Genomic DNA, 26788 nt, shown 5'->3' with positions numbered 1-26788 from the left:
CTCAAAAATTGGGCTTCACCCTTGTGCCTGTTGAAGTAGACAGAATTTTTGTGTCTGAAGAGTGTAAAACTGAGTCTAATTATTTCAAAGTGGAGCAAGGGAAAACATGAGCCTAAGCCCTGGATTTTTATTTTCTTAAAAAATACACAGAGTTACAGATAAACTTCTATTTTAACCATAATTACAGTAAATAGATGTGTTAATGACTGATTTCTCTAGTGAGTTCTGGTACAGTGTAACCCTCCGTATTGTAATGAGCAGGTCCTTTCAGCAATACTGCTTATTAATTATGAAGCGTAGGTGGTGAGAAATGAGGACAGTTCTCTGGTTGGCTATCATACAAGGAACCCCATTTAGAAAATGAGCATAAGTGAAGCAGAAGTGAAGTGGCTACTGTAAACATGACTACTTCCCTCAGTAGAAGTACTTGGCATGCTGGCATTTTTCAAAAAACAAAATCATGTTTGTCTTCCTTGAATGTGAATACATTCTTGGAGATGGGGGATGGTTTCTTTCATTTTCCCCCCAGTCTCTAAGTGCAGATACATTTGAATAATTTGTAAATAGCAAGTGAAGTATTTGGGTGAGGGGAATTTGTATTTATTATTTTATTATTATAAAAGCTCTTTTTAATGTTAATTTATTTTTAAAATCTAATGGTACGTAGAGGTTATATTACAGGGCTATTTCACCAACACAAAATATCTGTACTGAAATAGTAAATGCAAATGAGAATGAAACACAGGGAGTCATTGTTTAACTTTAATAATAATTTGCTTGAGAAAAAGACAAATCCATCTCTGTATTAGTAAGGAAAATAGTACAGGAGAAATGCATTGTCCTTTGAATTTTTCTCTTAAACAATCACAGGGGATGAGAAAATAAATCTTGAAATGGTTTTACAGTATGCTTCTCCCTGATTACATTTTTAGGGTAGATCAGTGATTTAGGTATTAAAGTCCTGATCTTACAAATATTTGAGCACATATTTGACCTAGCTCATATGAGTAGTTCTAGTGAAAATGACAGAACTATTCGTGTGAGTAAGGTTCTGCATGTACTTAAAGTTTTGCTTGATTAGAGTCCAACCTGCATATACCTAAGACTCCCTAAAACCACACACACAAGTACCAGCAGGATGATTCCAACTTTTCAACCTTTCAAGTCAGATACAGTTTACTATGTGGGAGACTTCTAGATGGAACCAGATCTGCTGTTTGCTCAATGACAATATGCTAGAAGCAGTGATATATATAATATGGATAGGTGTATGTCTTGGATTGTGAAGTCAATAGTATTCCTCTTATCTACCTGTGTGCTGTTTGTTTATTGCACTCCATACCACATGGGGTTGAATTTAACAGTGTTGGTATATAATTAATGGTGTGCTTCTTGATCTTAAATTTATTATTTTTTGTTTATTATTTTTATTAGGACAAATCCTGATGTCTTTACGCAGTTGGGAGGGAGTTTCAAAAGTGCTCACTATTAGCCTTATTTTACCATTGATTTCAATGGGAGCATCAAATGAAAACTACGTGCTTACCAAAATTCCATCCAATTTCTACTCTGTCCTTGGTCAGGCAAACTCCCATTGCTGGAAAGTCCCTTATTCCAGGAGTCGGCCCATTATTTGGCCTGGGCACTGAAATGAGAACTAAAATACTGGGCCAGATCCTCTGGTGTCATAGGATTTCCACAAATACACATCAGCTCTAGCTCTGCTGGACTGTTTTTTTAAGGATTATTAAAAGGGTGAGATATATAAAGCAAATTGAGGTGATAAAGCATTTAAATATCAGGCAGTTTAAATAATCACAGCAATCAGTTAAGCCAGCTAATATCCAAAGGAGCATATGTAGGTTTCATAGATTCCTCTGCCGGACAGTTTGGCACCTGGGGTAAAAAACTGGTGCCACAGAAGCAAATGAGATTTTTGTCATTGATTTCAGCGGGGCCAGGATTTCACCCTATGACTCCTCAGAACTCATTGTTGTGAAGAAGCCGGACACACTCAAGAACATTCAAGGTTACCCTTCAGTGGTAATCCCCCTTTTTCCTTGTGCTAGAATCAGAAAATGTTTTCCGTATCTTCTGGTGTCTGGTTTTCAGGATCAGGACATTTGTCTATAACTGATTGTTCATTTCTTGGGTAATCTAACTCAAGGAACAATACCATGGCCAGAACGAGTCAAATGCCTCTGGAATCAACAGGTACAGTTTCTGTGGAGGAAAGCATTGATTGAGGTTTTGTAAATAACTTAGTATAATTTAAGTCACTGCAGTTTTACCAGTTTATATGAGCTAAGGATCTGGCCTTTCATGCCTAAATGGCCTATATCAATCAGGCAGACCTCTTCTATTCCTGGAGCAGGTAAGGGAATACCCACTCTTTTGCTCTAAGATGTCAAGTAATTTCAAGTTGTTTAATTCTCAGTATGGGAGAAAAATGGGAAAAAAATAAAGAAGAAATTAGAGGCGAAAGATTACTCATAGGTCACTGTCAGGTGTGCAGGTCCAAAAGAAATTATTGTGTTAAAAAAGTCCTGAAAAACTGTCTAGAGTTGTTCCAAACGTCATCTCATTAAAAGCCAACTTTGAATCTCTGCCATAGGGAAGAATAAGAAACCCACAATATTATAGAAAGCAGAAAGGAAAGCAGTGAAAAGAAAATGCTGCCATTTTTTACTCCCTATCTAAACCCTCCTTCCAAGGACTGTTAATTCAGACATTTAGAATGTAACACAAACATTAGGTGCCAACGATAGCGGGAAGGAGAAGGGCTCAGTCTTCCATCTTCTAGACACATTGGAGGATTGAGCCAAAAGAAATCTGATGAGGTTGAAAAAGGACAAATGCAGGGATCTGCACTTGGGACAGAAAAATCCCAAGTACTGTTACAGACTGGGGACTGACTGGCTAAGCAGCAGTTCTGCAGAAAGGACCTGGGGATTACAGTGGATGAGAAGCTGGATATGAGTCAACAATGTCTGATACCCCTTAAGTATCAGAGGAGTAGCCGTGTTAGTCTGAATCTGCATAAACAACAAAAAGTCCTGTGGCACCTTATAGACTAAAAGATTAACATAACATAAGCTTTTGTGGGCAAAGACCGACTTCGTCGGCTGCAACAAGTCAGATGCATACAAGTGTGCCCTTGTATCCAATAGGCTGCATTGGGAGGACCATTTTTAGCAGTTCTAGGGAAGTGATTATTCCCCTTTATTTGGCACTAGTGAGGCCACATCTGGAGTATTGTAGCCAATTCTGGGGCCCCTGTTACAGAAAGGGTGTTGATGCATTGGAGAGAGTCCAGCAAAGGACTAGGGCACATGAGTTATGAGAAGAGGCTGTGGGATTTGGGCTTATTTAGTGTACAGAAGAGAAGAGTGAGGAGAATTTGATAGCAGCCTTCAACTGCCTTAAGGAGGGTTCCCAAGAGGATGTGGAAAAGCTGTTGAGTGGTGACAAATGACAGAACAAGGAGCAATGGTGTCAAGTTACAGTAGGGGAGATCTAGGTTGGATAATAGGAAAACATATTTCACTAGGAGGATGGTGAAGCACTGGAATGTGTTACTTAGGGAAGTGGTGGAATCTCCATCCCTAGGGGCTTTTCAATCCTAGCTTTACAAAGTCCTGGCTGGGGTGGTTTAGTTGGGATTGATTCTGGTCTCAATGACCTTCTGAAGTCTCTTCCAACCCTATGATTCTATGATTAGAAGTGAAGGTTCCAACTTGTCTGCAATTTCAGATATTCTACTGAAAAATCCACAATAAGATCTAATGTATTAAAATTTTAAAAAAACTGATGGGCTGGCATCCTGCCTATGTCAAGAACACATTCAACATTACACAACACCTTCTGAAATTCCTGGTTGCCCCTCCCCTCCCCCACTGGCATCATCAGTGCAAACACAGTGTGAGGCGGTGTACCACACTGTTCAAACACTCCAATAAACCATACACCTTCCCTGCTGCTCTTCTCCCAGACTGATATCATGGTATCCAAACTCCTTCCGATGTTTGAGTAGCTAGTCTTGCTGATTTTATAAAAAGGAGGGGGAAAATATCCTCTGTGCCCCACAATGTGAAGTGATTTATTATAATGTTTCAGTGACTTGAGATGGGTGTTTCTGCTTTTGAAAAAACTTACTCCGAAAAGTGTATACATTTAAATGATTAAAAGTAGGCTTTGATGTAGCACAGCACTCAGTTAAGATGGATGGGCTGAGGTCCCACTTTTGTGTGTGTTTTATAGTTTCAGTCTGTGTGACTTGCAGAACAAACAAGGCAGCAGAGAGCTAATTTATAGTGGGAAGGTTATCTTCCTAACCTGCAATATATGTTTTGAGGAATAGCCAAATATATGTTCTGAGGAATAAAATCAGATTCTGCAGGACATAAAATCTGTGGAATCTGCTGCTGATTTCCTGCCTTCACAGATTTCTTTCTTGCTGTTGGCAGCAGCTTAAAGCAGTAGAAATCATGTGATTTCTGAGATTCTTTGTAGTAATGCATCCTGAATGCTAAGTGCAGCGTTGTTTGGAGTAATAAGAAAATCCAGAGAGAAAAATAGGTAAAATCAGTAGACTGTCTTTAGTAAACATGTTTATTGGAGCATAAGCTTTCATGGGAAAAGACCCACTTTGTCAGATGCATCTGTTGAAGTGGGTCTTTGCCCACAAAAGCTTATGCTCTAACAAATCTGTTAATCTATAAGGTGCCACAGGACTCCTTGTCACTTTTGCAGATTCAGACTAACACGGCTACCCCTCTGATACTTTAGTAAATATGTTTTACACTAGTTTTTATTTAATCCTTGTGATCTACCTGTGGCACTGGATGCTCAGAGGATTGGTAAATAGATATATGTTATTTTTACCTACAGGTTAATGGTTGGAAACTGGCCCAGATTAGTAGTGACCAAAAGTAATAACCATCAGAGCTGGTACCTTTTACATCCCCCACTTCTTGCTGGTAAATCGCAGAAAGGCATTCTGCTTTGCAAGGGGATATATGATAAAGCTTTCATCTACATATACAGGCAGTCCCCGACTTACGCGGCTCCGACTTATGTTGGATCCGCACTTACGAACAGGGCTTTCTCGCCCCGGAGGTCGAGGTAGCGGATTGCTACCTGCGAGCTCCGGGGCGAGAAAGCCCCGTTCGTAAGATGCTCCGGTGCCCCTAGTCTGCTGGAGACTGTCTCCAGCAGACCAGGGGCACCGGGCAGGTTCCCGCGCTTCTGAGGCTTTGCCAGAGCAAAGCCTCAGAAGTGCAGGAACCTGCCGCTGCTGCCGCTTCAGTCGCGGTGCCTGTGGTCTGCTGGGGATGGTCCCCAGCAGACCACAGGCACCGGGACTGAAGCCGCAGCCGCGGGGGGTCCCGCGCCTCTGAGGCTTTGCCAGAGCAAAGCCTCAGAGGCGCGGCACCCCGCTGCCGCTGCGGCTCTGCTCCCGTGTCCCTGGTCTGCTGGGGGGGGGGCGCGGCTAGTGTGCCCCCCCCCCCAGCAGACCAGGCTTTTGTTTTGGACCCTGGAGCAGAGCAGCTGGGGCGCTGCGGATTGGTCCTGCAGCGCCCGCTCTGGGCACTACTGGACCAACCCGGCAGCACCCCAGCTGCTCTGCCCCAGGTCCTGATTCAGCCGGTAGGAATAAGACCCTCCAGAAAAGGGCACTTTTTCCGGAGGATCGGGGCCAGTCTAGACGCTCTTTTCCGGCTTTTTTAAAAGCCGGAAAAAAGCGGCGGACATTTTTATTTAAATGCCGCGGGGGATATTTAAATCCCCCGCGGATTTCCCTACGACGACTCGTGAAATTTACATGCCCCTTCCGGAAGAGGGGCCAGTGTAGACGTAGCCCTAAGGATTGCAAAGCATAATAACACTCTGTGCCAAAGAGACCAAGGGAGTAGCTAACATAGGGCTAGATAGCTATGGGTATGTCTACACTACCACCCTAGTTCGAACTAGGGTGGTTAATGTAGTCAATCGAAGTTGCAAATGAAGCCTGGGATTTAAATACCCCGGACTTCATTTGCATCTTGCCGGGTGCCGCCATTTTTAAATCCCCGCTAGTTCGGACTCCGTGCGCGCGGCTACACGTGGCACGGAGTAGGTAGTTCGAACTAGGGTGGTAGGGTAGACATACCCTATGCTAGCGTGGTGGCCTCTTGCAGGCACTTTGCATCTCAGGAACAGAGCAAAGGGGCTGGATCAGTCAAGGATGTGGGCCATCGTCTAAATGTAAAAATGCTCAGCTGTAAGGCTGGTTTGAAACAAACAAACAAACCTGTCAGTAAAATGCCTTCAGATGAATGCCACTGAAGAAAGCATTCAGCTTTCTTAGCAGTTTCTTCAGTTGTGTTCTACCTTTGACACATACAGATTCAGACAACATCCTGACAAATCTTGAGCTAAGGCGTCATGAAAAGCAGTGCTATATTTAAGGTCTTGAGTAATTGATTTCTCTTTCAAATATCCCCATCAATGATTGATACTAAGCCTACCTCACAAATGAGTCAAAAGACTTCCCTAAATTGTAATGTACCCTTGCAAGATTACATGGACATGGAGAGGAAAATGAAGAGAAAGATGCCACAAGGTGCAATTCACTTGTGTCCAGAGAGCCAGCCCAAGACCTGTGCATCATGTTAGGTTTTGTTTTGAAAGTTTCAGGTTGGGACTGAACTGGTGTGCTCTGGCTTTGTGTTGCTTTCTGAATGTGCTGACATCATGTTTTCTTTCACACAGGTCTGTTTATTTCTAGAGGAAAGTATTCTTGAGATTAGCTTTAAGTGTTGTATATACATACTTACAAATATTACTGGAAAGTGACAGAAGTCTTTAAAAAAAGTCTAGCTCAGTTATTTATTAGCACTTTCCCAGAGTACAGTGTCAGCACAGACAATATTTGAAATGAATGTTGTATTTGATTAGACTGATTGATTGTTCACACCGCTGAGGATTTAGCATTCATTAGTCATACTAACCAGTCATTAGTACTGCCTTTATCAGCAAGCAAAGAATAAACAGAAATTCTAATAAAAATTCATCACAGTGAATGTACTCCATACCTAAGCAAGTTTTATGACTGTCAGTGTGTATTAGATTAGTTGTTATACCATTAGCAGCATAAAAGTTTCTGTTATAAAAAGTTTAAAATCCTTTATTAGCTGTTTCCTTTGAATCTAGACTCTCTTACATTTAAGTAGAATAAATAGATAATTTCTTTCATTTCCAGTGTCATAAAATGCTAACAGTTATTTTTATCTACAGATTATTTGTATGGGATCCATTGTAGCCATTAGACTTGAGGCTTCTTATTTATTAGAAACAATCTCTTTTGGAGAGAAATCCAAATCTCGTATCACAGGTTTTCACTCAAACAGCAAATGTGTTCTGGTATATACAGGAAAAGTACACAAAATGGAGACCATGTTTATATGTAATTTATTTCACTCTTTCCTGTCCATTTTAAACTTAACATATGTCAAAAATTCCTATTTATGTAATAGTGACAAGACCTTTACTACCTTTAATTTTTGCATGTTCAGTATTACATATATTCTGTTTCTCTAGAAGGTTTTTTAATACATAATTATTTTTCATCTTTGTAATTTTTACAGGAGTCCCTGAATGTTATTGATCCTGGTTTGATGGACCTAAATGGTTCAAATGAAGATGCATTGGAATGGGATGAAACTGATATAAGTCATAAGCTTATTAGCATTAATGAAGAATTAAATGAGCTTCATCAAGAACAAAAGCAGCAGGATCATCTAAAACAGAAATCTGCTCCAGTAGAATGCAGTAGTAATGACCTGAATCAAGAAGAAAATTTCAGTGATCATGAAACTCCTCTGTATTTTTCCAGCATTACTTCCTCTCCTAACCCTCATATTTACCAAGTCTATAGCCTCCACAATGTCGAGTTATCAGAAAAAAAACATTCACCTTTCTTAAAAAAGACTTCAAACTTCCCCAGCGTAACGCAGTCTAATATTTTAAATAGAAGTCTTAAGGACTCTCCATTTTCTTCTACCAAATCTCTGCCAGACCTAATAGGCAGAACCACTTTGGCAAAACCCTTCAATTATATGTACCACAGTGGAAACATAAGCAGACATTCTGAGAGTGAAAGCGGAATAGTCAGTGAAGGTGATACAGAAATTTCAAACAATTCTGAAATCTTTTTGATTAATGATATTGAAGGGACCCAGAGTAATCCTGAAATTGGGCCTATGGAAGCCCACATGAGTGACATAGTTGATGTGATAAAACAAACAATTAAACAAAATGAAGAGGACCATATGACACTTTCAAATAATTGTCACTCAACTTCTGCATGCTGTGGAAGTGGAAAAGAGGGAGATCTCAGTGGTGTTACCCAACCTACCTCTGCTTGTTTAGAAGAAGAATTACAAGGAAAACATGATGTGTTTACATTTTATGATTACTCTTACCTCCAAGGTGCCAAACTCAAATTACCAGTGATAATGAAACGATCACAAACTGACAAAGTATCTACAGAGGGCACTTTACTTCACGGTTTTTATTTTGATAAAATACCCTGTAAAGCTGAACATCAATCCACAGAGATGCAACCAAATGAGTTTATGCATGAACTTGCTTTGGCAAGTGTCTCCAGAGAATCAGATCCCACTTCCTGCACATCTATGGAGGATGCCAAGAAATTAACTGATACACAGAAGGCAAAGCAGATTTCACCTTTATCTCATAGCTCTTCATTAGAATCTCTTTCTGTTTCAGGTGATTTGTTTGGCTCAAGTATTTTTAAAGCTGGTGATGGTCTTCAGCGAAGCACGTCTTTGGAAAGCTGGTTGACTTCATACAAAAGCAATGAAGATCTTTTTAGTCATCAAGGCTCAGGAGACATAAGTGCAAGCAGTGATTCTGTTGGAGAACTCAGCAAAAGGACTTTGGACCTCCTGAATCGTTTAGAGAATATCCAGAGCCCTTTAGAGCAAAAGATAAAGCGCAGCATTTCTGATATCACACTCCAAAGTAGCTCACACAAAATATCATTAGCTGGGCAGTTCGCACTAGATATTGCATCCTCAATCAATGAAGATTCAGCTACTTCTCTCACTGAACTCAGCAGCAGTGAGGACCTTTCTCTTTGCTCTGAGGACATTGTATTGCATAGAAATAAAGTGCCAGATTCAAACGCATCATTTAGGAAACATCTTAATCGGTCAGTAGCCGATGAGAGTGATGTCAACGTCAGCATGATTGTCAATGTCTCCTGCACTTCTGCTTGCACTGATGATGAAGATGACAGTGATTTGCTTTCAAGTTCTACCCTCACCTTGACAGAAGAAGAGCTGGGCATCAAAGATGAAGATGATGACTCCAGTATTGTGACCGATGAAGATATTTATGAAGAGTGCAATTTAATTTCAGGACTTGATTACATAAAGAATGAACTCCAGACTTGGATTAGACCAAAATTTTCTTTGACAAAGGAGAAGAGAAGATGCAACCTCAGTGATGGAATTCAGTGCAGTAAAGGCTTACGTAGCAATGAGACATCAAAAGCAGTAGATACATTGAGCACTGATATGCTTTTGAATGGTTCGGTATATAAGCTATCGGAAAAAAATGGCAACAGTAAAAACATATCACAAGGTCACGAACTGGGGACAAAATGTCAGACTATAAAGGATAGTTTTCAGGTTGCTAAAGATCAGTTTGTGGATGACATGGAGAATGGAAATGTTGAAAGTGCTCCAGACAGTCAAAAGGAAGGGTTTATTAGAAGCGCCCAAAAATCACCTCCCAAAAATCTTGGCTTACTTGACAGTAAGGGAGGTGAAAATGAATGTTGCATCTGTGAAACATTTACAGATAGTTCTGATGATTCACATATGGGTGGAAAGGAGACTCTTGAACCATCAAATATATCCATCAGTCTTCTACAGGAATGTCAAAATCATCTTCAGTCTGATGATCATTGTATTGCTTATGCTCCCATTGGAAAGCTTTGTATGGAGTCTGCATCAGAAATGAGAGGTGTAGATACACAAGATACTTCTTTACTAAAATATTTACCTAGTGATCAACAGAGCAGAACAAACACTACTGGAAAGCCTACCGATGGCTGTGTGGCTTGTAAGCCAAGTGAAACAGAAGAGAACACCTCAGCAAGTAGTAGTGACACATGTTGCAACTGTGAGTCTGTTGCTTTTGATAAAAGAAATGGGGAAGATTGCTCAGTGCACAACTTTGTGATGGAGATAATTGACATGGCATCAACAGCCTTGAAGAGTAAGTCACAACCTGAAGGTGAAGCAGCCACTCCTACTTCATTAACACAGATCAAGGAAAAAGTAATGGAACACTCTCACCGGCCCATACAACTAAGAAAGGGGGATTTTTATTCTTATCTTTCTCTCTCTTCTCATGATAGTGACTGTGGGGAGGTAACCAAGTACATAGAAGAAAAGAGCACTACTCCAGTGCCCCTGGACTTTGCAGATGAGAGAGAAAATATTGAATGTTTTTTTGAAGCTTGTCCTGAGGAAGAACGAGTTGAGCAAGAGCCATGTTTCTCTACCACCACCCCTGAAGGGTCTCTGGCATCATACAAAGTTCTAGAATTACTGGTTGAACCTAAAACTTCTGCTCAATGTAGTAACTTTTCTTGCTTAAGTGATGACATGGATCTAAATGTGCCCAGTCCTGCCAACCAAAAGGTATCAAACACTTTAAAAAAAATTATTGATGACTCATTGAGTTTGGACAGCCAGAATGAAGGCTTGGACATGAACTCTCTTAAGTTCAGCACTAAAAAAAGTACACAAAAGTCAGTTGGAACTAGGAAGTCTAAAGGAAGTATTGCTGCTTCTGCAAAGACTTCAGTTGTAGGTGTTCAATTAAAGCCAGACCACTGGAAAGATAAGGATGTATTGCACGAGGACACTAAAACACTTCCTTGTGAAGAAAAACTCCTGAATCTTCACACTGAGAGGCACATAAATATGCACAGATAGAATGTAACCCTTCCATACACATGCATTATCTCATAAACAGGTATGTACTTTGTATGCCTTTGTATATGATAAATTTTCATATGTTTGTATAATGTATAGGTATGAATCACCATCTAGGGCTTTTGTTTTATGATAGCACCTTTCTTTATATATATTTGCTATGTTCACAATCCCACCCCAGTTTACATGCCTCGGGTCAACTAATGCTTTCAACACACTGGTTTTGCCCCTGGTTGTTGCACAGACTGAAGTTCCACTCCTCTGGCACATACCAAATGCATTGGAATCAAACTTCTGTTCTGCTGAGTTTGGAAATTCCAGAGGATTGACATTCCCAGGTAGCTCTTCCGTTCCCCCCTTATGCTGCTGAGATGTCTAGCTGTGGAGAAGCTGTCTGGACCCAGACACACTCCACCCTCCCCCTACTTTTCCCCTCTCTTCTCCAGAGTGGGCTGGTCTGCTAATATCAGAGACCCTCTGTTTGCCAAATTTCTGATTTTCCAAAAGTTTTGGGTATCCCATGAAACCATCAAAAATGTACTGTGTTTGCAAATAGCCTTGTGAAAACAAACCCCCTTCAAGAGTGGCTACCCAGATTAAATGGAGAGGTGTTGATTTATCTGCTAATGCCTCTATCCTGCGATTCTGGATTTAAACCTGTTAAGCAGTGAGGAAGAAAAAGGAATGACATCTTAAATGATTAGTGTTGCCAAAATAAGAAAATTTTACCATGCTAATAAGGGGTGCTGGACTAAGGTTGGACATAAAGACATGAAAGGTAAAGGAAGATGAAAAATAAAGGTTACAGTAGCAATATTAATTGCTCCTTTTTGGTATATTTTGTGATGTGTATTTTGGAACATAGGTAATAGAGATGAGCCTAAGATGAGAAGTTTGGCTTCGATCTTTACCAGAGTTTGAAGGGGTTCACATCTGTTTTCTGGCTCACATAAATCTCTAATGAAAATAAATATTTAGCCAGAAAAACAGAAATAGAAAACAGCATATGCACAGCTGCCTATTCAAAGTAGCACAGCATATTCAAAGTAGCTATAGAGCCTACATAGAGCCAGCAGTGGCTATTTACAAATCACCTTAGTGCAAAGGGATCTTCCAGCAATTTACAGCCATCATAGCTGCAGCTATGCCACACTCAGCCCAGCTGTGGGTTAAAGGGGGTTGGCTTTCTCGTTATGGCAACAATTATCTGACACAGTCTCACATGTCCATTACCTCTGTCCCTGGCTCTCACTGACCCTGGTAGAGGACACAGCCAAGGGCAGCTGCAGAACCTTGGACTGCAGTCAGGAGCAGATGGGGTCAGGAGTCAGCAGTGAAGATCCTGGGTGGTAGCAGATGGGCCAGAGGCTGGGACATGGGGCAGGCAACTGAGGGATTGGCGACTGAGACCTTGAGGATAGCTTTTGAGCCCCTGGTCCATGGTTGACCTCTAGTGGTCCAGCAAATTCTCTAGCTTGGCACCAGTTACATCCTGAGGGTGCTGGACTAGAGGCTCATCCTGTAGAGTTATGCAGGGCTCAATCTTGGGTCCTATATAATTCAATATTTTCATTAATGGCTTGGATAGTGGACAGGAGATTTGCAAAATTTTCAGATAATACCAGGCATTAGAGGGGTTGCTAGCACTTTGAAGGATAGGATTATAATTTAAAATAACCTTGACAGATTGGAATATTGGTCTCAATTCAACAAGATTAAATTAAATAAAAATAAGAATACGGGGGTTATGGTAGATCACAAATTGTCCTGAGGCACTCAGGACAGAAATTTGGGGTAGCTGCAATCTGACAGTACCATGTAAAAAATTAACTGTAGGGTTGAGTGCAGGGGACCCAGGGAAAGAGATTGGGGCAGAGGTATGTATGGGGAAGCTCATGGTTGAGATGTGTGGTGGGCTCAGGGCAAGAGATGTGTGGGGAGGCTCAGGATAGGAGCTTGGAGTGTGTACAAAGGGGACTGTGTTTAGAAGCTTTGTTATGCCTGCTCTATCTCTTGTTCTGTATGGGTAAAAAGTGTGTGGGAGGGGGAGATGCTTTAGAAAGTAAATTATGTTCCTTGCTTTAATGTAATATGGTTCCCAAAAGTTAAACTATAATCCAGCAAGCCTGTGGGGATAGAGAGCCATAAGCTACTGAGCTGGCTTGGGTGTTCAGAATGGTTTCAGGGTTGAAGGAATTGGAATTTTGCAGTCATCGTGCCAAAGATGGGTGCCAAAATCTGCTTAGCTGCCCACCCGGCTCCCCTCAGCCCCAGCCCTCTGTGGACAGCCAAGAAGCCCTCTGCCCCCACCCCCTGCCCATACATCCCCTGCAGCCATCTGAGAAACTGGCTGTGTCCCCAGTTTGGCTCCCTCTCCCTGGAAGAAGCTCATGTGCCTCCAGTCAGAGCCAGGCTGGGAACTGTAGCCATTGAATGCTGCAAAAAAAGCTGAGTTCTGACCAGACTGATTATAAAGTGTTCACAACAAAGAGCTTATTGGCCAGGTGGTGAGAACTGATTGGCTGCAACACCTTGGCACAACTGACGAGAATGCCCATGTAGTAGCCGATTGGCTACCAACAGCTTTGCACCAGGGTGCGTCATCCATACTTTCACCTTTGGTGGTAGCAGGTTGTGTTTTCATAAATACTAGGTTATGGCAATAGAGAGTTCATCAGGCCTGAGGACCAGAATTAAGTACTGTATAAAGAATAGAGATATTTACAAATCCACATGCAATCCAGTGAAAGGAAATGCTGAAAATGCACATAATAGTTTAATGGAGTGACTGTATGATTTTTATTTTGCCTTAAGGTTGCAAGCTTTTTTTAATAATAAAAGCCTTGCAACTCTTTATTTAAGAAGCTATTTATTGTTCATTAAATGTTATAAAGTATTTTTTTCAATTACAATTACACAAAGATCTTCTTATTCCTATCTGCCCCACTAGGAATGTACCTCAAGCAGGTAAAAAAAATGAAAATCCCTGCTGCTACATATGAGATCTGTGTTTTCACTAATGTCTGAATTCCCTTCCCCCAGTAAGAGCTTGGTTCTGTAACTTCATCTCTCGTGCTATGGGGAATGAATTACAGAAGCAATCTATCCTAATTTGTTAACTTATTCAAATAACAGTTATTATACTTAACTATGCTAAAGATTATCTTTTTGGTGGCAGATTGTTTATTTTTTGATGAGCCTAATTACTGATTTTCTAAAGGTAATTTACATTTATTACTAATACATCTTTTAAAATGTGACAGATAAATGTTGTTCCCATAAGTATATTATGAAAAAAGTTACTATTTAAAAACACATTATTTAATTTGAAAGATAAATGGCAAACACCATTATTTTTTTCCTGTTGCACCTGTGCTGTAAGCTCATTAAAATGTGTAATTCCAAGTGTAGCTGCAATACTAAGAGAAAAATAATCTATGGTATAGATAGACCCTAAAAATATACTCAGAATGCAAAGGTGACAAAAGGTATCCTTACTAATGTAGGGTGGCTAATTTCACCTCTTTCAGGCTGTTTGCCTTGCCTGTAGATGAGGAAAACGCTATAGTGGAGGAAATATACTTTCTGCCAAATGTATCTAAATTGCAATCTTGTTATTGGTTTGCTGTAAAACTGACCGTTAAGGGAAAGTAGTTGCAATTCTATAAGCAGCTTCAAAAATACCTCTATCAGAACTGATTATTCTGCTATATGAGCCAATATGCAGCAGAGATGCTCAGAAAAGCGATGCTGAATTTGTTTCTCAAAGAGGTGACTGTGAAAGAACAGCCTCTCAGTATATGAGATCATGAAATCTTTTGCTGTCACTATGACCCATGACTCACCAATGGGATCAGGATTCATAGTCATATATTCAGTGTGTGCGGGGATCAGTACACTATAGGACCTTCTGTGATGTTCCCAGAGTCTTTTCTGGAAAATACATTAGATTTCTGTATGTGATCTGTTATGGTCACAAATAAGTCACAAAAGTTATTTCCTTCCTTTTCTAGTGAACATGCCATTTAAATTTCACATTAATTGAGGAAAAATATTACTTAGTGTTAAGAAAAAATAAACTGGTTTTATCCCACAATCCTGAAATAGGAGTTGAAATATCCTGCAACTGACTGTAGCCAGCAGGAATCTAAGGGTGTATCTAAACTACATTGCTCCATCGATGGAGCCATGTAGATTAGGTTGATCGGCAAAGGGAAATGAAGCCGCGATTTAAATAATCGCGGCTACATTTAAATTTACATGGCTGCTGCGCTGAGCCAACAAACAGCTGATCAGCTGTTTGTCGGCTCAGCGCGCTAGTCTGGACGCTCCCGCGCCGACCTGAAAGCCCTTTATCGACCTCCCCGTTATTCCTCGTAGGATGGGGTTTACCGGGGAGGTCGATAAAAGGCTTTCATGTCAACAGGGGAGCGTCCAGACTAGCGCGCTGAGCCGACAAACAGCTGATTAGCTGTTTGTCGGCTCAGCACGGCAGCCATGTAAATTTAAACAAAGCCGCGATTATTTAAATCGCGGCTTCATTTCCCTTTGCCAAACAAACAAATCTACATGGCTCCGTCAACGGAGCCATGTAGTTTAGACGTACCCTAAAAGAAAAGGATGATCCTGTGGCTATAACACAGAATTGACTGGCTATGCCTAAAGGACAGGAGACATTGAAATGGGTTTATTCAAGAAGCAACTTTATTTTTAGAAGTCTGGGACTGCTTGACAGATAATAGTGTACAGTGCAGGTAAATCCCATATTTAGTCCATAATTACTGGGGGGAGGCTTTTACCAGCTCCTCCCCTTTTTCTATCCCAGTCTCTCCAGCAAATCCATTGCCAGAACCTTATTCTCCATACCCCTCATAGGAGGGTTAAGGTGCGCTATAAGAATGTGGGATTGGCTTCCTGCTGTACCAATTATAGGAGTCCCCTTTTTAAGTCCTTTTCCAAACCATTTATCTAGTGTACCTGCACTGCACATCCACCACAAAGAGGCATCAGCAATTAGCTTGGATACCTCCTCCGCACACCTTATCCCATCCCACACCCATTGCCATATTTTATATCAGTTAAAAACATGACCACACCTAAGTTGTATGGGTGAAGCCCATCCTCTAGAACAAGTCTGCTGCCCCATGTACTATCCCAAAATATGGAATTACGGGCCCTCTCATGGTCCCATGGAAAATGGTCCCTCCCTGGTCATATTCCTGCTTGCCTTGTCCACCCTAGGAGAAGGGGTATGGCCTCACAGCTCCCACCAGACTTTGTGCTGAAGCATTTCTGACCAAATCATGTTAATGCCTGGAAAAAGTTCAAGGATCAGCCTCAAGTCCTTCCTTGCTCTGAGCCTTAGTTCCACACTTTAATCATTCCCAAATCGTTTTCCCCAAATACACACCACTTATACATAGGGACCAGTGACAGGTCTCCACAGCATACAGCATCAGCATTAGCTGGTCCCATAACATGCCCCTTCTTCCACTGAGTGTCACTTTACCAGCTAAGCCCAGCTGTGAACCCTTGGGCAACCTACATGCATGACTAGAGGGCCAAAAGACAACACTGTGCCATACTACCCCCTCTGCACAGCTGGTTGTCCAATATCTGTAATGAGATTAGCACAAATTAATACTGATTTACCACCTGAGGTCTTACATACGTTCAGTACACACCCAAATGCCAACACCAGATTGCCTCTGCTCCCATACTTAGCTATGCTGCTCCTGTCCCACTTGGTCTGTGTACAAAGGAAAGCTCCTGGCTTTTGGATAGAATGTGATAGCTACAGGCGAAGTACTAGTATTATAGGGGGAAAAACAGTTTACAAGGCCACTATAATACAGACACTAACATATAATAGTTTAAATATAAAAAAAATCAAGCTGCAAGAGTGATCTAAACCTTTTCTTATCATTTCTCTTTGCGGATTTAATGGGGCACTGGAAACAGCAGTGTTTCTTACCTTTTTTCAATGTAGTTGTGATATTTTATTTCAGTATAGCAGGAAATTTAACCAGAGGACTTATTTAAAAACTTAATAACAGCTAGAGGGTAGAAATAGCTATTTCATATTATCATAGGTGGATGTTTTGATTTTGTAATACAGACAGTCCCCGACTTACGCGGATCCGACTTATGCTTCTCCCGGTCTCCCTGGTCTGCTGGGGGGGTCCAGCAGAGCCACTGGACCCCCCCCCCAGCAGACCAGGGACACCCGAGCAAAGCCGCCCAGGAGGCAGGAGTCCCGCTGCCTGGGCGGCTTTGCTCGTTTGCCCCGGAGCAAAGCCGCCCAGGCAGCGGGACTCCCGCCGCCTGGGCAGCTTTTCTCCTGTCCCCCTGGTCTGCTGGGGGGGTCCAGCAAAGCCACTGGACCCCCCCCCCCCCCCAGCAGACCAGGGACACCCGAGCAAAGCCGCCGCCTGGCCAGCTTTGCTCCCGGGCAAACGAGCAAAGCCGCCCAGGTGGCGGCTTTGCTCTGGTGTCCCTGGTCTGCTGGGGGGGGTCCAGCGGCTTTGCTGGACCCCCCCAGCAGACCAGGGGGACAGGAGCAAAGCCGCGGAGCACTCCCGCAGGGGGACAGCCCAAGCACGCCTGGGCTGTCCTGCTGCGGGCGTGCTCAGCGGCTTTGCTCCCCATCTCCCTGGTCTGCAGCAGACCCCCCCAGCAGACCAGGCTTTTCTTGCCTACCCCTGGGGTAGAGCAGCTGGGGGCTGCCAGGTTGTTCCCACAGTGCCGCTCCGGACCAACCCGGCAGCACCCCAGCTGCTCTGCCCCAGGCGTCCTGATTCAGCCGCTGCTGGTCAGTTTCAGCAGCGGCTGAATCAGGACGCCTGGGGCAGAGCAGCTGGGGTGCTGCTGGGTTGCTCCAGTAGTGCCGAGGAGCTGCGCTACTGGAGCAACCCAGCAGCACCCCAGCTGCTCTGCCCCAGGCGTCCCCAAGTCAGCCGCTGCTGAAACTGACCAGCGGCTGACTACAGGAAGCCCAAGGCAGAGTTGCTCTGCCCCAGGCTTCCTGGAATCAGCCACTGATCAGTTTCAGCAGCAGCTGACTTGGGGACGCCTGGGTTTCTTAAGTTGAATCTGTACGTAAGTCAGAACTGGCATCCAGATTCAGCCCCGGTTGAAACTGATCAGTTTCAGCAGCGGCTGACGCCAGTTCTGACTTACATACAGATTCAACTTAAGAACAAACCTACAGTCCCTATCTTGTACGTAACCCGGGGACTGCCTGTACAAGTATTATCCAACAGTGAGATTTTTCTCACTGTAGATCTGATTAAAACTCACACCAAAGTTTTTAAAGAACAAATTGGATATCTTCATTATTATGAATGTTATTTTTGCACTGATTTCTAAACAAACCGTTGTACTTTTTCATGTAGTTTTCTATAAGAAACAGAGAGGTCAGTTACAGCAAATAAGATCAAAGGAGACAGTAACTGGATAGATCCAGATATTTCTGCTTAATTTGGAAGGCATATAATGCATGTCTGGAGTGCCTGCTAGAAAATGCCTAAGAGATGTACTTTGAACTAATCTTTTAGCTGTATTCCAACAGTTATTTCTTCATAATCCTCATCATAAGCCTCTGCTCTTTGATGAATAGTTTAACCCTAAACTCCAAGCTAGATAAATTCCACAGTATGAACATATAAATTCCATAGTATGGTACCAAAAATGTCCAAATAGTTCTGAGACACATTAAAATCTCATTGCATAAATTTACATGTGTCAGTTAAATATTGTGCATCCCTTTTTGTTGTTTGGCTGTGGCAGATCTATATTTCATTTTTGATCGGAGCACCTTTGAGTGCACTGAAGGTAAGTTCACAGGTAAGTATGAGAATAAGATCCAGGGAAAAGGTCAGTCTTGATGATTTCCCTTGTTTCTTTTGAAACTAAGTCCTTAAAAAAATCAATGTTTTCTACATCAATACAGAGACATTTTTTACTGTAACTTGAACCTAGGCATTTAAAAATCACTCTTCACATACTGTATGTCTGTGCATTTAAAGGGTTTGGCACATGATTGTATAATGGCTACCTTCCATTGTTTTGGAGGAGCTTGTGTTTTGCAAATAAAACTGTATTTCATGTAACATACTTTCACTTTTTTTCCTATTTCCTTTTAGAAACTTGGCTGCTGTTCAGGTGCAGGTTCGTCCTGTTAACCATGAGATGACCTCCAATGCCATTGCATCACTCACTGCCTTGCATTACACAGACTCCCAAGATAAATTTTCTTTCCAAATGTGATTTGTCCATGTGGCTTTGTCATCAGGCTACATACGCTGGTCCTAATTCAGTAATCATTTTGTATAGCAAAGCCATTTGCTTTCATGTGGATTCCCCTCCCAAGCTACCTCTAACTACCTACCTTTCCTAAACTTAATGCTTTGGTACGACTCGTTACATTCTTTAAAGTTTTGCAATTGCACAAATTCATGTTCAGTCTGATTCATCTTTACAGAGTGTGCCAGTCAGTACTCTCCTATTTCATGTATCAAAATTAATATATATATGTAAAATGCATATATTTGTTGAAACTATTTTGTGTTTAAAATGACAATTTTATTTGATTGCAGCAAAAGAAAAAGTCATTAGTCCTCCTAATTCAATACATCTAAAAGTTAAGCAATTAAAATCAATGCCATTTATTTTATTTTAAAATGTAATCTATGCAACACTTCAAGAAACAACTACATGGTGTTGTATATTAGGAACTGTTGACATTCTACTGAATATTAAGTACAACATTTTGGGTTTTTATGCTTCTTGAGGTGGTAAAGAGAAAAACATTTTTTAAAAAAGTGTGCCTTGCTGTATTTCTTATACCATTTATTAAAAAGCTGCTTTCAGAATAAAATTATGTTGGTTTCAAAGGAGGAAATAGCAAGGTTAAGATGTGTGAATATTTTCTGTATATATGTATAACCAAGTGCAAACATTGATGTATAATGACAATACAAAATGCTTTCATGTTTGTGATGTTGGTGATGTTGAAAATATAAGCCTTAAAACCATTAGATTGCATGGTAATTAGAATTGGCATAATAAACATTGTTTATTGGGGAAAAAAAGCAAAATTGGTTATCTGTTTTACCTGCATTCAAAGAAACAAATACTACATCCAAATAGAGACAAAATATTGTTTGCAATATTTCATAATAGACTAGATAGAGTTTCCATATCAGTCGGGAGGTTTGGACTACAGGGTTCCAAAGTTAAGGTCATGCAGACTAAGGACATGTCTACACAGCAGGGCTAAAGCCAAAATAAGCTATGCAACTTCAGCTATATCAATTGAGTAGCTTAAGTCAAAATAGCTATTTGACTTGGGGCGCTGTCTATACAGCAAGAAGTTGAAGGAAGAGCACTCTTCTCCGACTTCACCTTACTCCTTGTAAAATGAGGGTTGCAGGAGTCAGAGTAAGAAGTCCTCCAGCTTGACATTATTTCGACATAACTGCTTGCAGTGTAGATGTACCCTATGTTATTTTAGAATAACGTCAGTTATTCCAAAATAACGCCACTATGTAGATGTACCCTAAGGAATTTCAAAATGTTGCTGGTCACACCTAGAAATACAAATACTCAGAATGGTGAATCTAATAAATTGTAACACCAGTTCCCTAAGGGCAAGTATACCTTTTTCTTAAACCTTTATTTATTTTTTACAGTTTAATGTTGGATGTGAGGACACTTTCTGTTTCTTAAAATTTCACACATTTACATAGTTCCATTGGATGCGCTTCATATATATATTTATAGAAGCACTTTTAGAGTTGGGCTGTTTCAATTATTTATATTATGTACATTTTACACATTTTTATCTTATTCTAAAACAATATTGGGTGGATAAAACAATACTGAATGCTATGGTAGCTCTGCATAAATTACTCTTTCCTAAAAATCTCTTTTAGAAATGGAGGCCAGAAACAACTTAGCCTGCTGTTTTCTATTTTATCTGTTTAAAATTATATATATATAATCTGATTAAAATTATATAAAGCGCACACACACAATTTTAAACAAACAAAATCCTTCAATATTGTTTTTGTTAATTAATTATTTAGAATGCCTGTGACCTAGGCGAATCTAGAAGAAGACCTAAAATAGCTCATTGGCATGTCCATGTAGTAGTTAAGGAACTGGTAAGAAAACTTTCCTGTTTCAAGCTACCAAGGACTTCTTGCCACTTATAATGGTGAGAAAAACATGTAGGTCTTGACTCCTATCTCCACTAAGTAGTCCTGGGAGAATTTTGCAATTGTTGCATTTGGAGCCATAATAAAATTGCAGAGTTCCCCTAGGACAGACTAAGTCCCGCTTACAAGGCCAAAGCAGTGTAAAAGAGCCTTACTGTAGATGAGAATAGAGCCCTTAAAAATTAGAAAATTCCTTTTTTGCCTTTTTGGATATGTGACTTATTCTCTACTTGTATAGTCTAGTGCTACAGACAGAACTGTGTTTAAGTTAAACCCATGCTATGCTGAAGGTCTGAATCACCATTTATAGAATATTGGAAAATGTCAAATAATTTCTAGGTGCAATTTTTCATAAAATCATATAGACTTTAGCCAGTCTATTTTTATTATCATGGTTAATTTTTACATGGGAATTGAGTTTTGAAGAATATTTTGGTCTCTTAGCACTTTGATTTTTAAACTAACTCACTTTGATTGCAATCATATCTTGAGGATGAAACCAGAACTAGTAAGTTAGAGGTTTTTCAGATCTGTCAACCCAACCAACAAACTGTGCAGAACTCCATCAGTTATTGTACTGTGCTTCTGCTTTATCAGGCCAATGGCCACTTCATTTTTCTAATGGCTTGTCTACAGTACAGAGAAGATCGAAGCTGCTTCAGTCTATCTTCCAGGGTTCAAATTAGTGGTTCTAGTGAAGACACGTTAATTTGAAATGAAAGGGCAGTTGTCAGCACCAGTAGTCCTGCTCTTACATGGAGTAGGGGAAGTCAAAGTGATAGTACGTTCCTGTTCACTTCCTGCTGTGTGGATGGTGCCAAAATGCAATTCAAGATACTTCAGCTCCAGCTACGTAATTAACATAGATGGAGTTGCATATCTTAATTCTAACTTATCCTCTGGTATAGACCTAGCCTAAGTGAAAATAATAGTATAATCACACCCATAAAGCCAATATTCAGAACAGAGCATTGTAAGGCTTTATGGCTCAATCCTGAGAAGTGGAGAACACCTTGATTTAACCAGTGTTTGCTATTTGGACTCAGGAAACAAAATGCAGTATCATTTTTATACCTGTGATGCAAGGCCATTCATTATCACATATTCTTTACTGGTATAGTTATAAGCTCCATATTTTCTTATTTATCTTCTCAGAGAGAGCATATTGGATTTTGAAGTCAATATACATTGGTTTCTGAAAGAAAATACATCTCTGGTATGCAATATACAGCATTCACTCGTGTCTTATAAAAGCCAGATACTTTGAGCCAAATTGTGTCTAGCACTTGGAAACAGTTCTAATGCATGCTCCCCAAAAATGGCATTAATACAACTCATATCCTATCTAACACCAAGCCATACACAGCTCCCTCACATTCTATTTTAATTGGTTGGAATTCACCTCTGATGCTGGAAACTTGCATATGTCCCTTGGCACCGTATAACCCTACATAGGGGTTTTTTGCCTGTATACTCACCTATGCTGAAGAAAGAGTTGGCATACTAACTATGCATAGGCTATAAGAAAGGCCTCAAAAGGGGGGGAAAGCCAAAGAAAGAGCCACAGATGTGTATGACCGCAAAAACAGACAGGCTCTTCCAACTCATAGGCTGGAATAGAGTCTCTAGGTAGTGAGAAGGCAATACAGCAGCCCTGCAGCTTGCATTTCATCTCCCCTAAATACTTCACATTCAAGCCCCCAGAGTCTGAATAGTCTGGCTTGATGCCGATCAAATCATGGTACTCACTAAAATTAGGAATAATTTGCATAGTGGGACTCTGATCTAGAGGGCACTTCTAGAAAATATGCTGTATCAGAGTAGCTGTTTACACATAAACATGGACATAAACTTTGCATCATATCCTTTACCCCACTGGTCATATAATGTACCTTTCTGCCAGGTAAGTCAAAGAAACACATGGAATAGTGTATTTTTATAGGATGAAGAATCCAGGTGGCAAACACCACTCTGTGCTCCTGCTGCTGACCATAGTTTGCTGATGTAGATGTGCGGGTATCCAGATAACCAAAATCTGGCCTCCCAAATGCTATTTTAATTTCAAACATTATGTATTTTGATGTCATAGACTGTGATGTAATACAGTTCTTTAAACTGCTCTATATATTGAAAATTATGAAATGTCTGTGTCAGAAAATAAAACATCTCACAAACATAGAGTCATAAAAAGCAATCCCCACAAATTACTAATCTAAACTTTCAAATTATGTCCAGGGTATAATCAATACATATACTCTATATCGTACTGTTATACATCAAGACAGGGATAGTATTCCATCCCTGTGCCAGGGAGTTACCTGCATGTACATCATTAAGAAATGAGTGCTCACCTATTCCATAGTCCTTAACAGAGGATCCTGATTTACACTTAATTCAAATCTCCAACCAAATCCTTAGTGTTGGATTTTAAAAACAGAAGAGACTTTTCTTACTAACTTTGCTTTATATATCTCACATAGTAGCATAAATGTCCACAATATTTCATGTGGAAAAAACTTAAAAACAACTAAGGGTATGCCTATACTACAGCGTTAATTCGAGTTATCTTAATTCAAAATAATTAATTCGAATTAAGATCATTTGAATTAACACGTCTACACACAAAATGCAATTCGAATTAGCATTTTGCTAATTTGAAATACTGCAGCCACACTGATGACACAGAATCGGATTTAAGGCCAGCCAGAACCAGGTCAGGCAAGGCATCAGGTCAGGCGTGTCTGTGTGTGGTTGCTGCCTGAGGGTATCTGACACCTGTGCTTAAAGGGACGCCCACCGGGCAGCCGGTTCTCAGGTGTCCCTGCTTGCTTGCCTGCCTCAATGAGGGACAGCAAAGTATTTGTGTCTCTGCGTGCTCTGGTTGCCCTCACTCAGGACACCACAGCACTCTGCACAACACAGCAATATGGAGCCGGAGTTGCCCCCGGGCACTCTGGTGCTTCTCGTGGATGTGTTGCTGCGAACCTAGCTGCACTTTCTGCAGGCTGCCATCCCAGAGGTCCGTTGGCAGATTGTCAGTATCCAGGAGGCCCTGCAGGAGAGCTTCCACCCTGGGAAACCCTAAGAGCCTCCCTGGTCTGCCCCACTGGGGGCTTATGCCTCATTCCTCCCTCCTTCCACTTACCCCTCCCTAACCACCCTTCCTGATGTCAAATAAAAACACATTTCTTGACAAAAACAAACTCTCTTTATTGACCAAAACTGGGGTAGGAATGAGGGTGGGAGAGGGGAGGGGGAAACCAGGAGGAGGGAGCTGGAAGGGGGAGGCAAGGGGAGGAAGGGGGAGGAGAAGCTCAGAATTGGGGATCTTGCCAGACCAACTTGATTTTCATGCAAACCTGCTCCTGGGTTCGCATGTGGCCTTTGGTGGCCAGGCTGGCAGCTTTCCTGCCATAGACAGCTGAGTTCCTCAGTCTAGTGTGGAGATCATGGACGTTTGGGTCACTCCTCCAAACCTGAGTACGGTCCACCCTGCTCTCTGCCCTGGACCAGGAAGGCGCGCACCTTCTCTGGGCTCTGGCAGGCTCCTGGGAGCTGGCAGACTGCTCCTGGGGCACAGTGGAGGGCTGGCTGCTAGTGGCTTGCTGGCTCATGTTTTGGGGCCACTGGGTCGGGGCAGTGACTGCTGGCTCTGGGCCGGCAGGCTTGGAGCTGGCACAGGCACTGTGGCCATAGTCTGCCCCTTTAAGGGCTCCGTGGCTGGGGGGAGGGAGAAGAGTTTTCCTGGTTTGACCCAGAATGGTCACCAGGGGAAACTGGGAAGGCTGGAGGTCCCCTATTTCAGAATAAGCGTCTACACAGCACTTATTCCAAATTAGCTAATTCAAGTTAGGCATTATTCCTCATAGAATGAGGTTTAACTAACTCGAATTAAGTCCTCCGCTATTTCGAATTTAATTCAAAATAGCGGTTTGCTTGGGTAGATGCTATTGAAGTTAATTCTGAATAAAGGCTGTTATTCTGAATTAACTTTGATGTGTAGACATACCCTACTAGTCCTGCAGCACCTTAGAAACTACAAAAAAAGTAGATGGTTAGTAACTAAGGCTATGTCTAGACTGGAGGCTTCTTTCAGAAGAAACTTTTTTTGGAAGAGATCTTCTGAAAAAACTTCTACCAAAAGAGAGCATCCACACACGCATATCCTTCATCCCACTGGTCATACCTTTCTGCCAGGTAAGTCAAAGAAACACAATGGAATAGTGTCTTTTTATAGGATGAAGAATCCAGGTAGCAAACTCCACTCTGTGTTCCTGCTGCTGACCATAGTTTGCTGATGTAGATGTGCGTGTATCCAGACAACCAGTTTGTTGGCTGAAAAAGTGATTTGCTTTTTCGAAAGATAGCATCCACACTGAGGCTATGTCTAGACTGCAGGTTTTTTGTGAAAGAAGCTTTTTTTGGAAGAGATGTTCTGAAAAAACGTCTTGCAAAAGAGCGCATCCACACATAAAAGTGCATCAGAAAAGTGATGCGCTCTTGCAAAAGAGAGCATCCAGACTGATTGGATGCTATCTCGCATAAAAGGCCACCCGGAACCACTTCAGGAAGGGCTTTAGGTAACCAGTTGCTTCCGAGTGCTTGTATCTGAGCCTTTCAGAGACAAGCACTTAAAGGGATCTGCCTGAACAGCTGTTTCTCTGCTTCTTCTGTGTGCTTGCCTACCACTTCAAGGGACAACAAAGCATTAGTAGTGCCTGCTGTGGTTGCCCCATTCTTTTGGATTCCACAGCTTTTTCTTTTGTGCCATGGAGCCAGAGCTGCCCCTGGACATGTGATGGTCCCACACGGCCATGCTGCAGTTTCTGCAGCATTTTCTACCAGCTGCCTTCCTGGTCCTGCATGACCTGGACCCTGAGCTCATTCTGGGGACTCTCACCGTGGCTGTGGCTGCTCCACTCTGGCAATCCGCATCCCACTCTGGAGAGGCATTTCTGGAGGCTCAACACCAGTTCGGACTGGTGGGACCAGCTGGTCATGGAGTGGTGGGATGACCAGTAGTGGCTCCAAAACTTCTGAATGCAGAAGGCCACCTTTTTGGAACTGTATGCCTGGCTCACCTCTGCCCTCCAACAACGTGACACCCAGTCGCCCTCTGGAAGCTCACCAACCCTGACAGCTACCAGTCGATGGGCAACCAATTCAGTGTGGGGAAGTCCACTGTTGGGGCCCTCCTCATGGAGGTAAGGAGCTCTTTGGCTGCAGTCCCTGCAGGGGGGTGGAGAGAGTGTTTCAAAAGGGGGACCCTCAGGAAAGGAAAGCTAGGGGCTGTAGGAGATAGAGTGGGGCTGTGGGGGGAAGCCCCATCTCTGGGGGTTGTGCTGTCCCACCCTCACACAGCCCTGCTGCTGGGTGGGGGCGGAAGTGGCCTCATAGGAGGTGGCTACTGGGATGTTTGGGGGGGCAGGAAAGGGGAGCAGGGCAGGCACCTCTCAAGGGCTCAGGCATCCCCCCTCTCATTCTCTGCTTTGTGTGTTTCTGTGTCTTCTGCAGATGGTGAAGGCCATCAATTCAATCCTGGTGTGGAGGGTC

The 26788-nt window shown here is 41.9% G+C and overlaps 1 protein-coding gene across 2 annotated transcripts in view; it reads left to right on the top strand.

Annotated features, from left to right (window-relative positions):
- AKAP6 (A-kinase anchoring protein 6) overlaps positions 1–20380 on the top strand; it is a 379467-nt gene extending 359087 nt beyond the window's left edge. For both annotated transcript variants that reach the window (XM_089778447.1, XM_075926957.2), the window contains exons 13-14: positions 7629–11055; positions 19160–20380. In XM_089778447.1, the coding sequence (XP_089634573.1) occupies positions 7629–11015 (3387 nt within the window). In that variant the 3' untranslated portion in view covers positions 11016–11055; positions 19160–20380. The remainder of the gene's footprint in view (positions 1–7628; positions 11056–19159) is intronic.
- Positions 20381–26788: the final 6408 nt, after the last annotated feature.

This window comes from Pelodiscus sinensis, chromosome 5 (assembly GCF_052426305.1).
Source record: "Pelodiscus sinensis isolate ZL-2025 chromosome 5, ASM5242630v1, whole genome shotgun sequence".
Lineage (NCBI taxonomy): Eukaryota > Metazoa > Chordata > Testudines > Trionychidae > Pelodiscus > Pelodiscus sinensis.
This window is presented reverse-complemented; position numbering and strand designations above follow the sequence as displayed.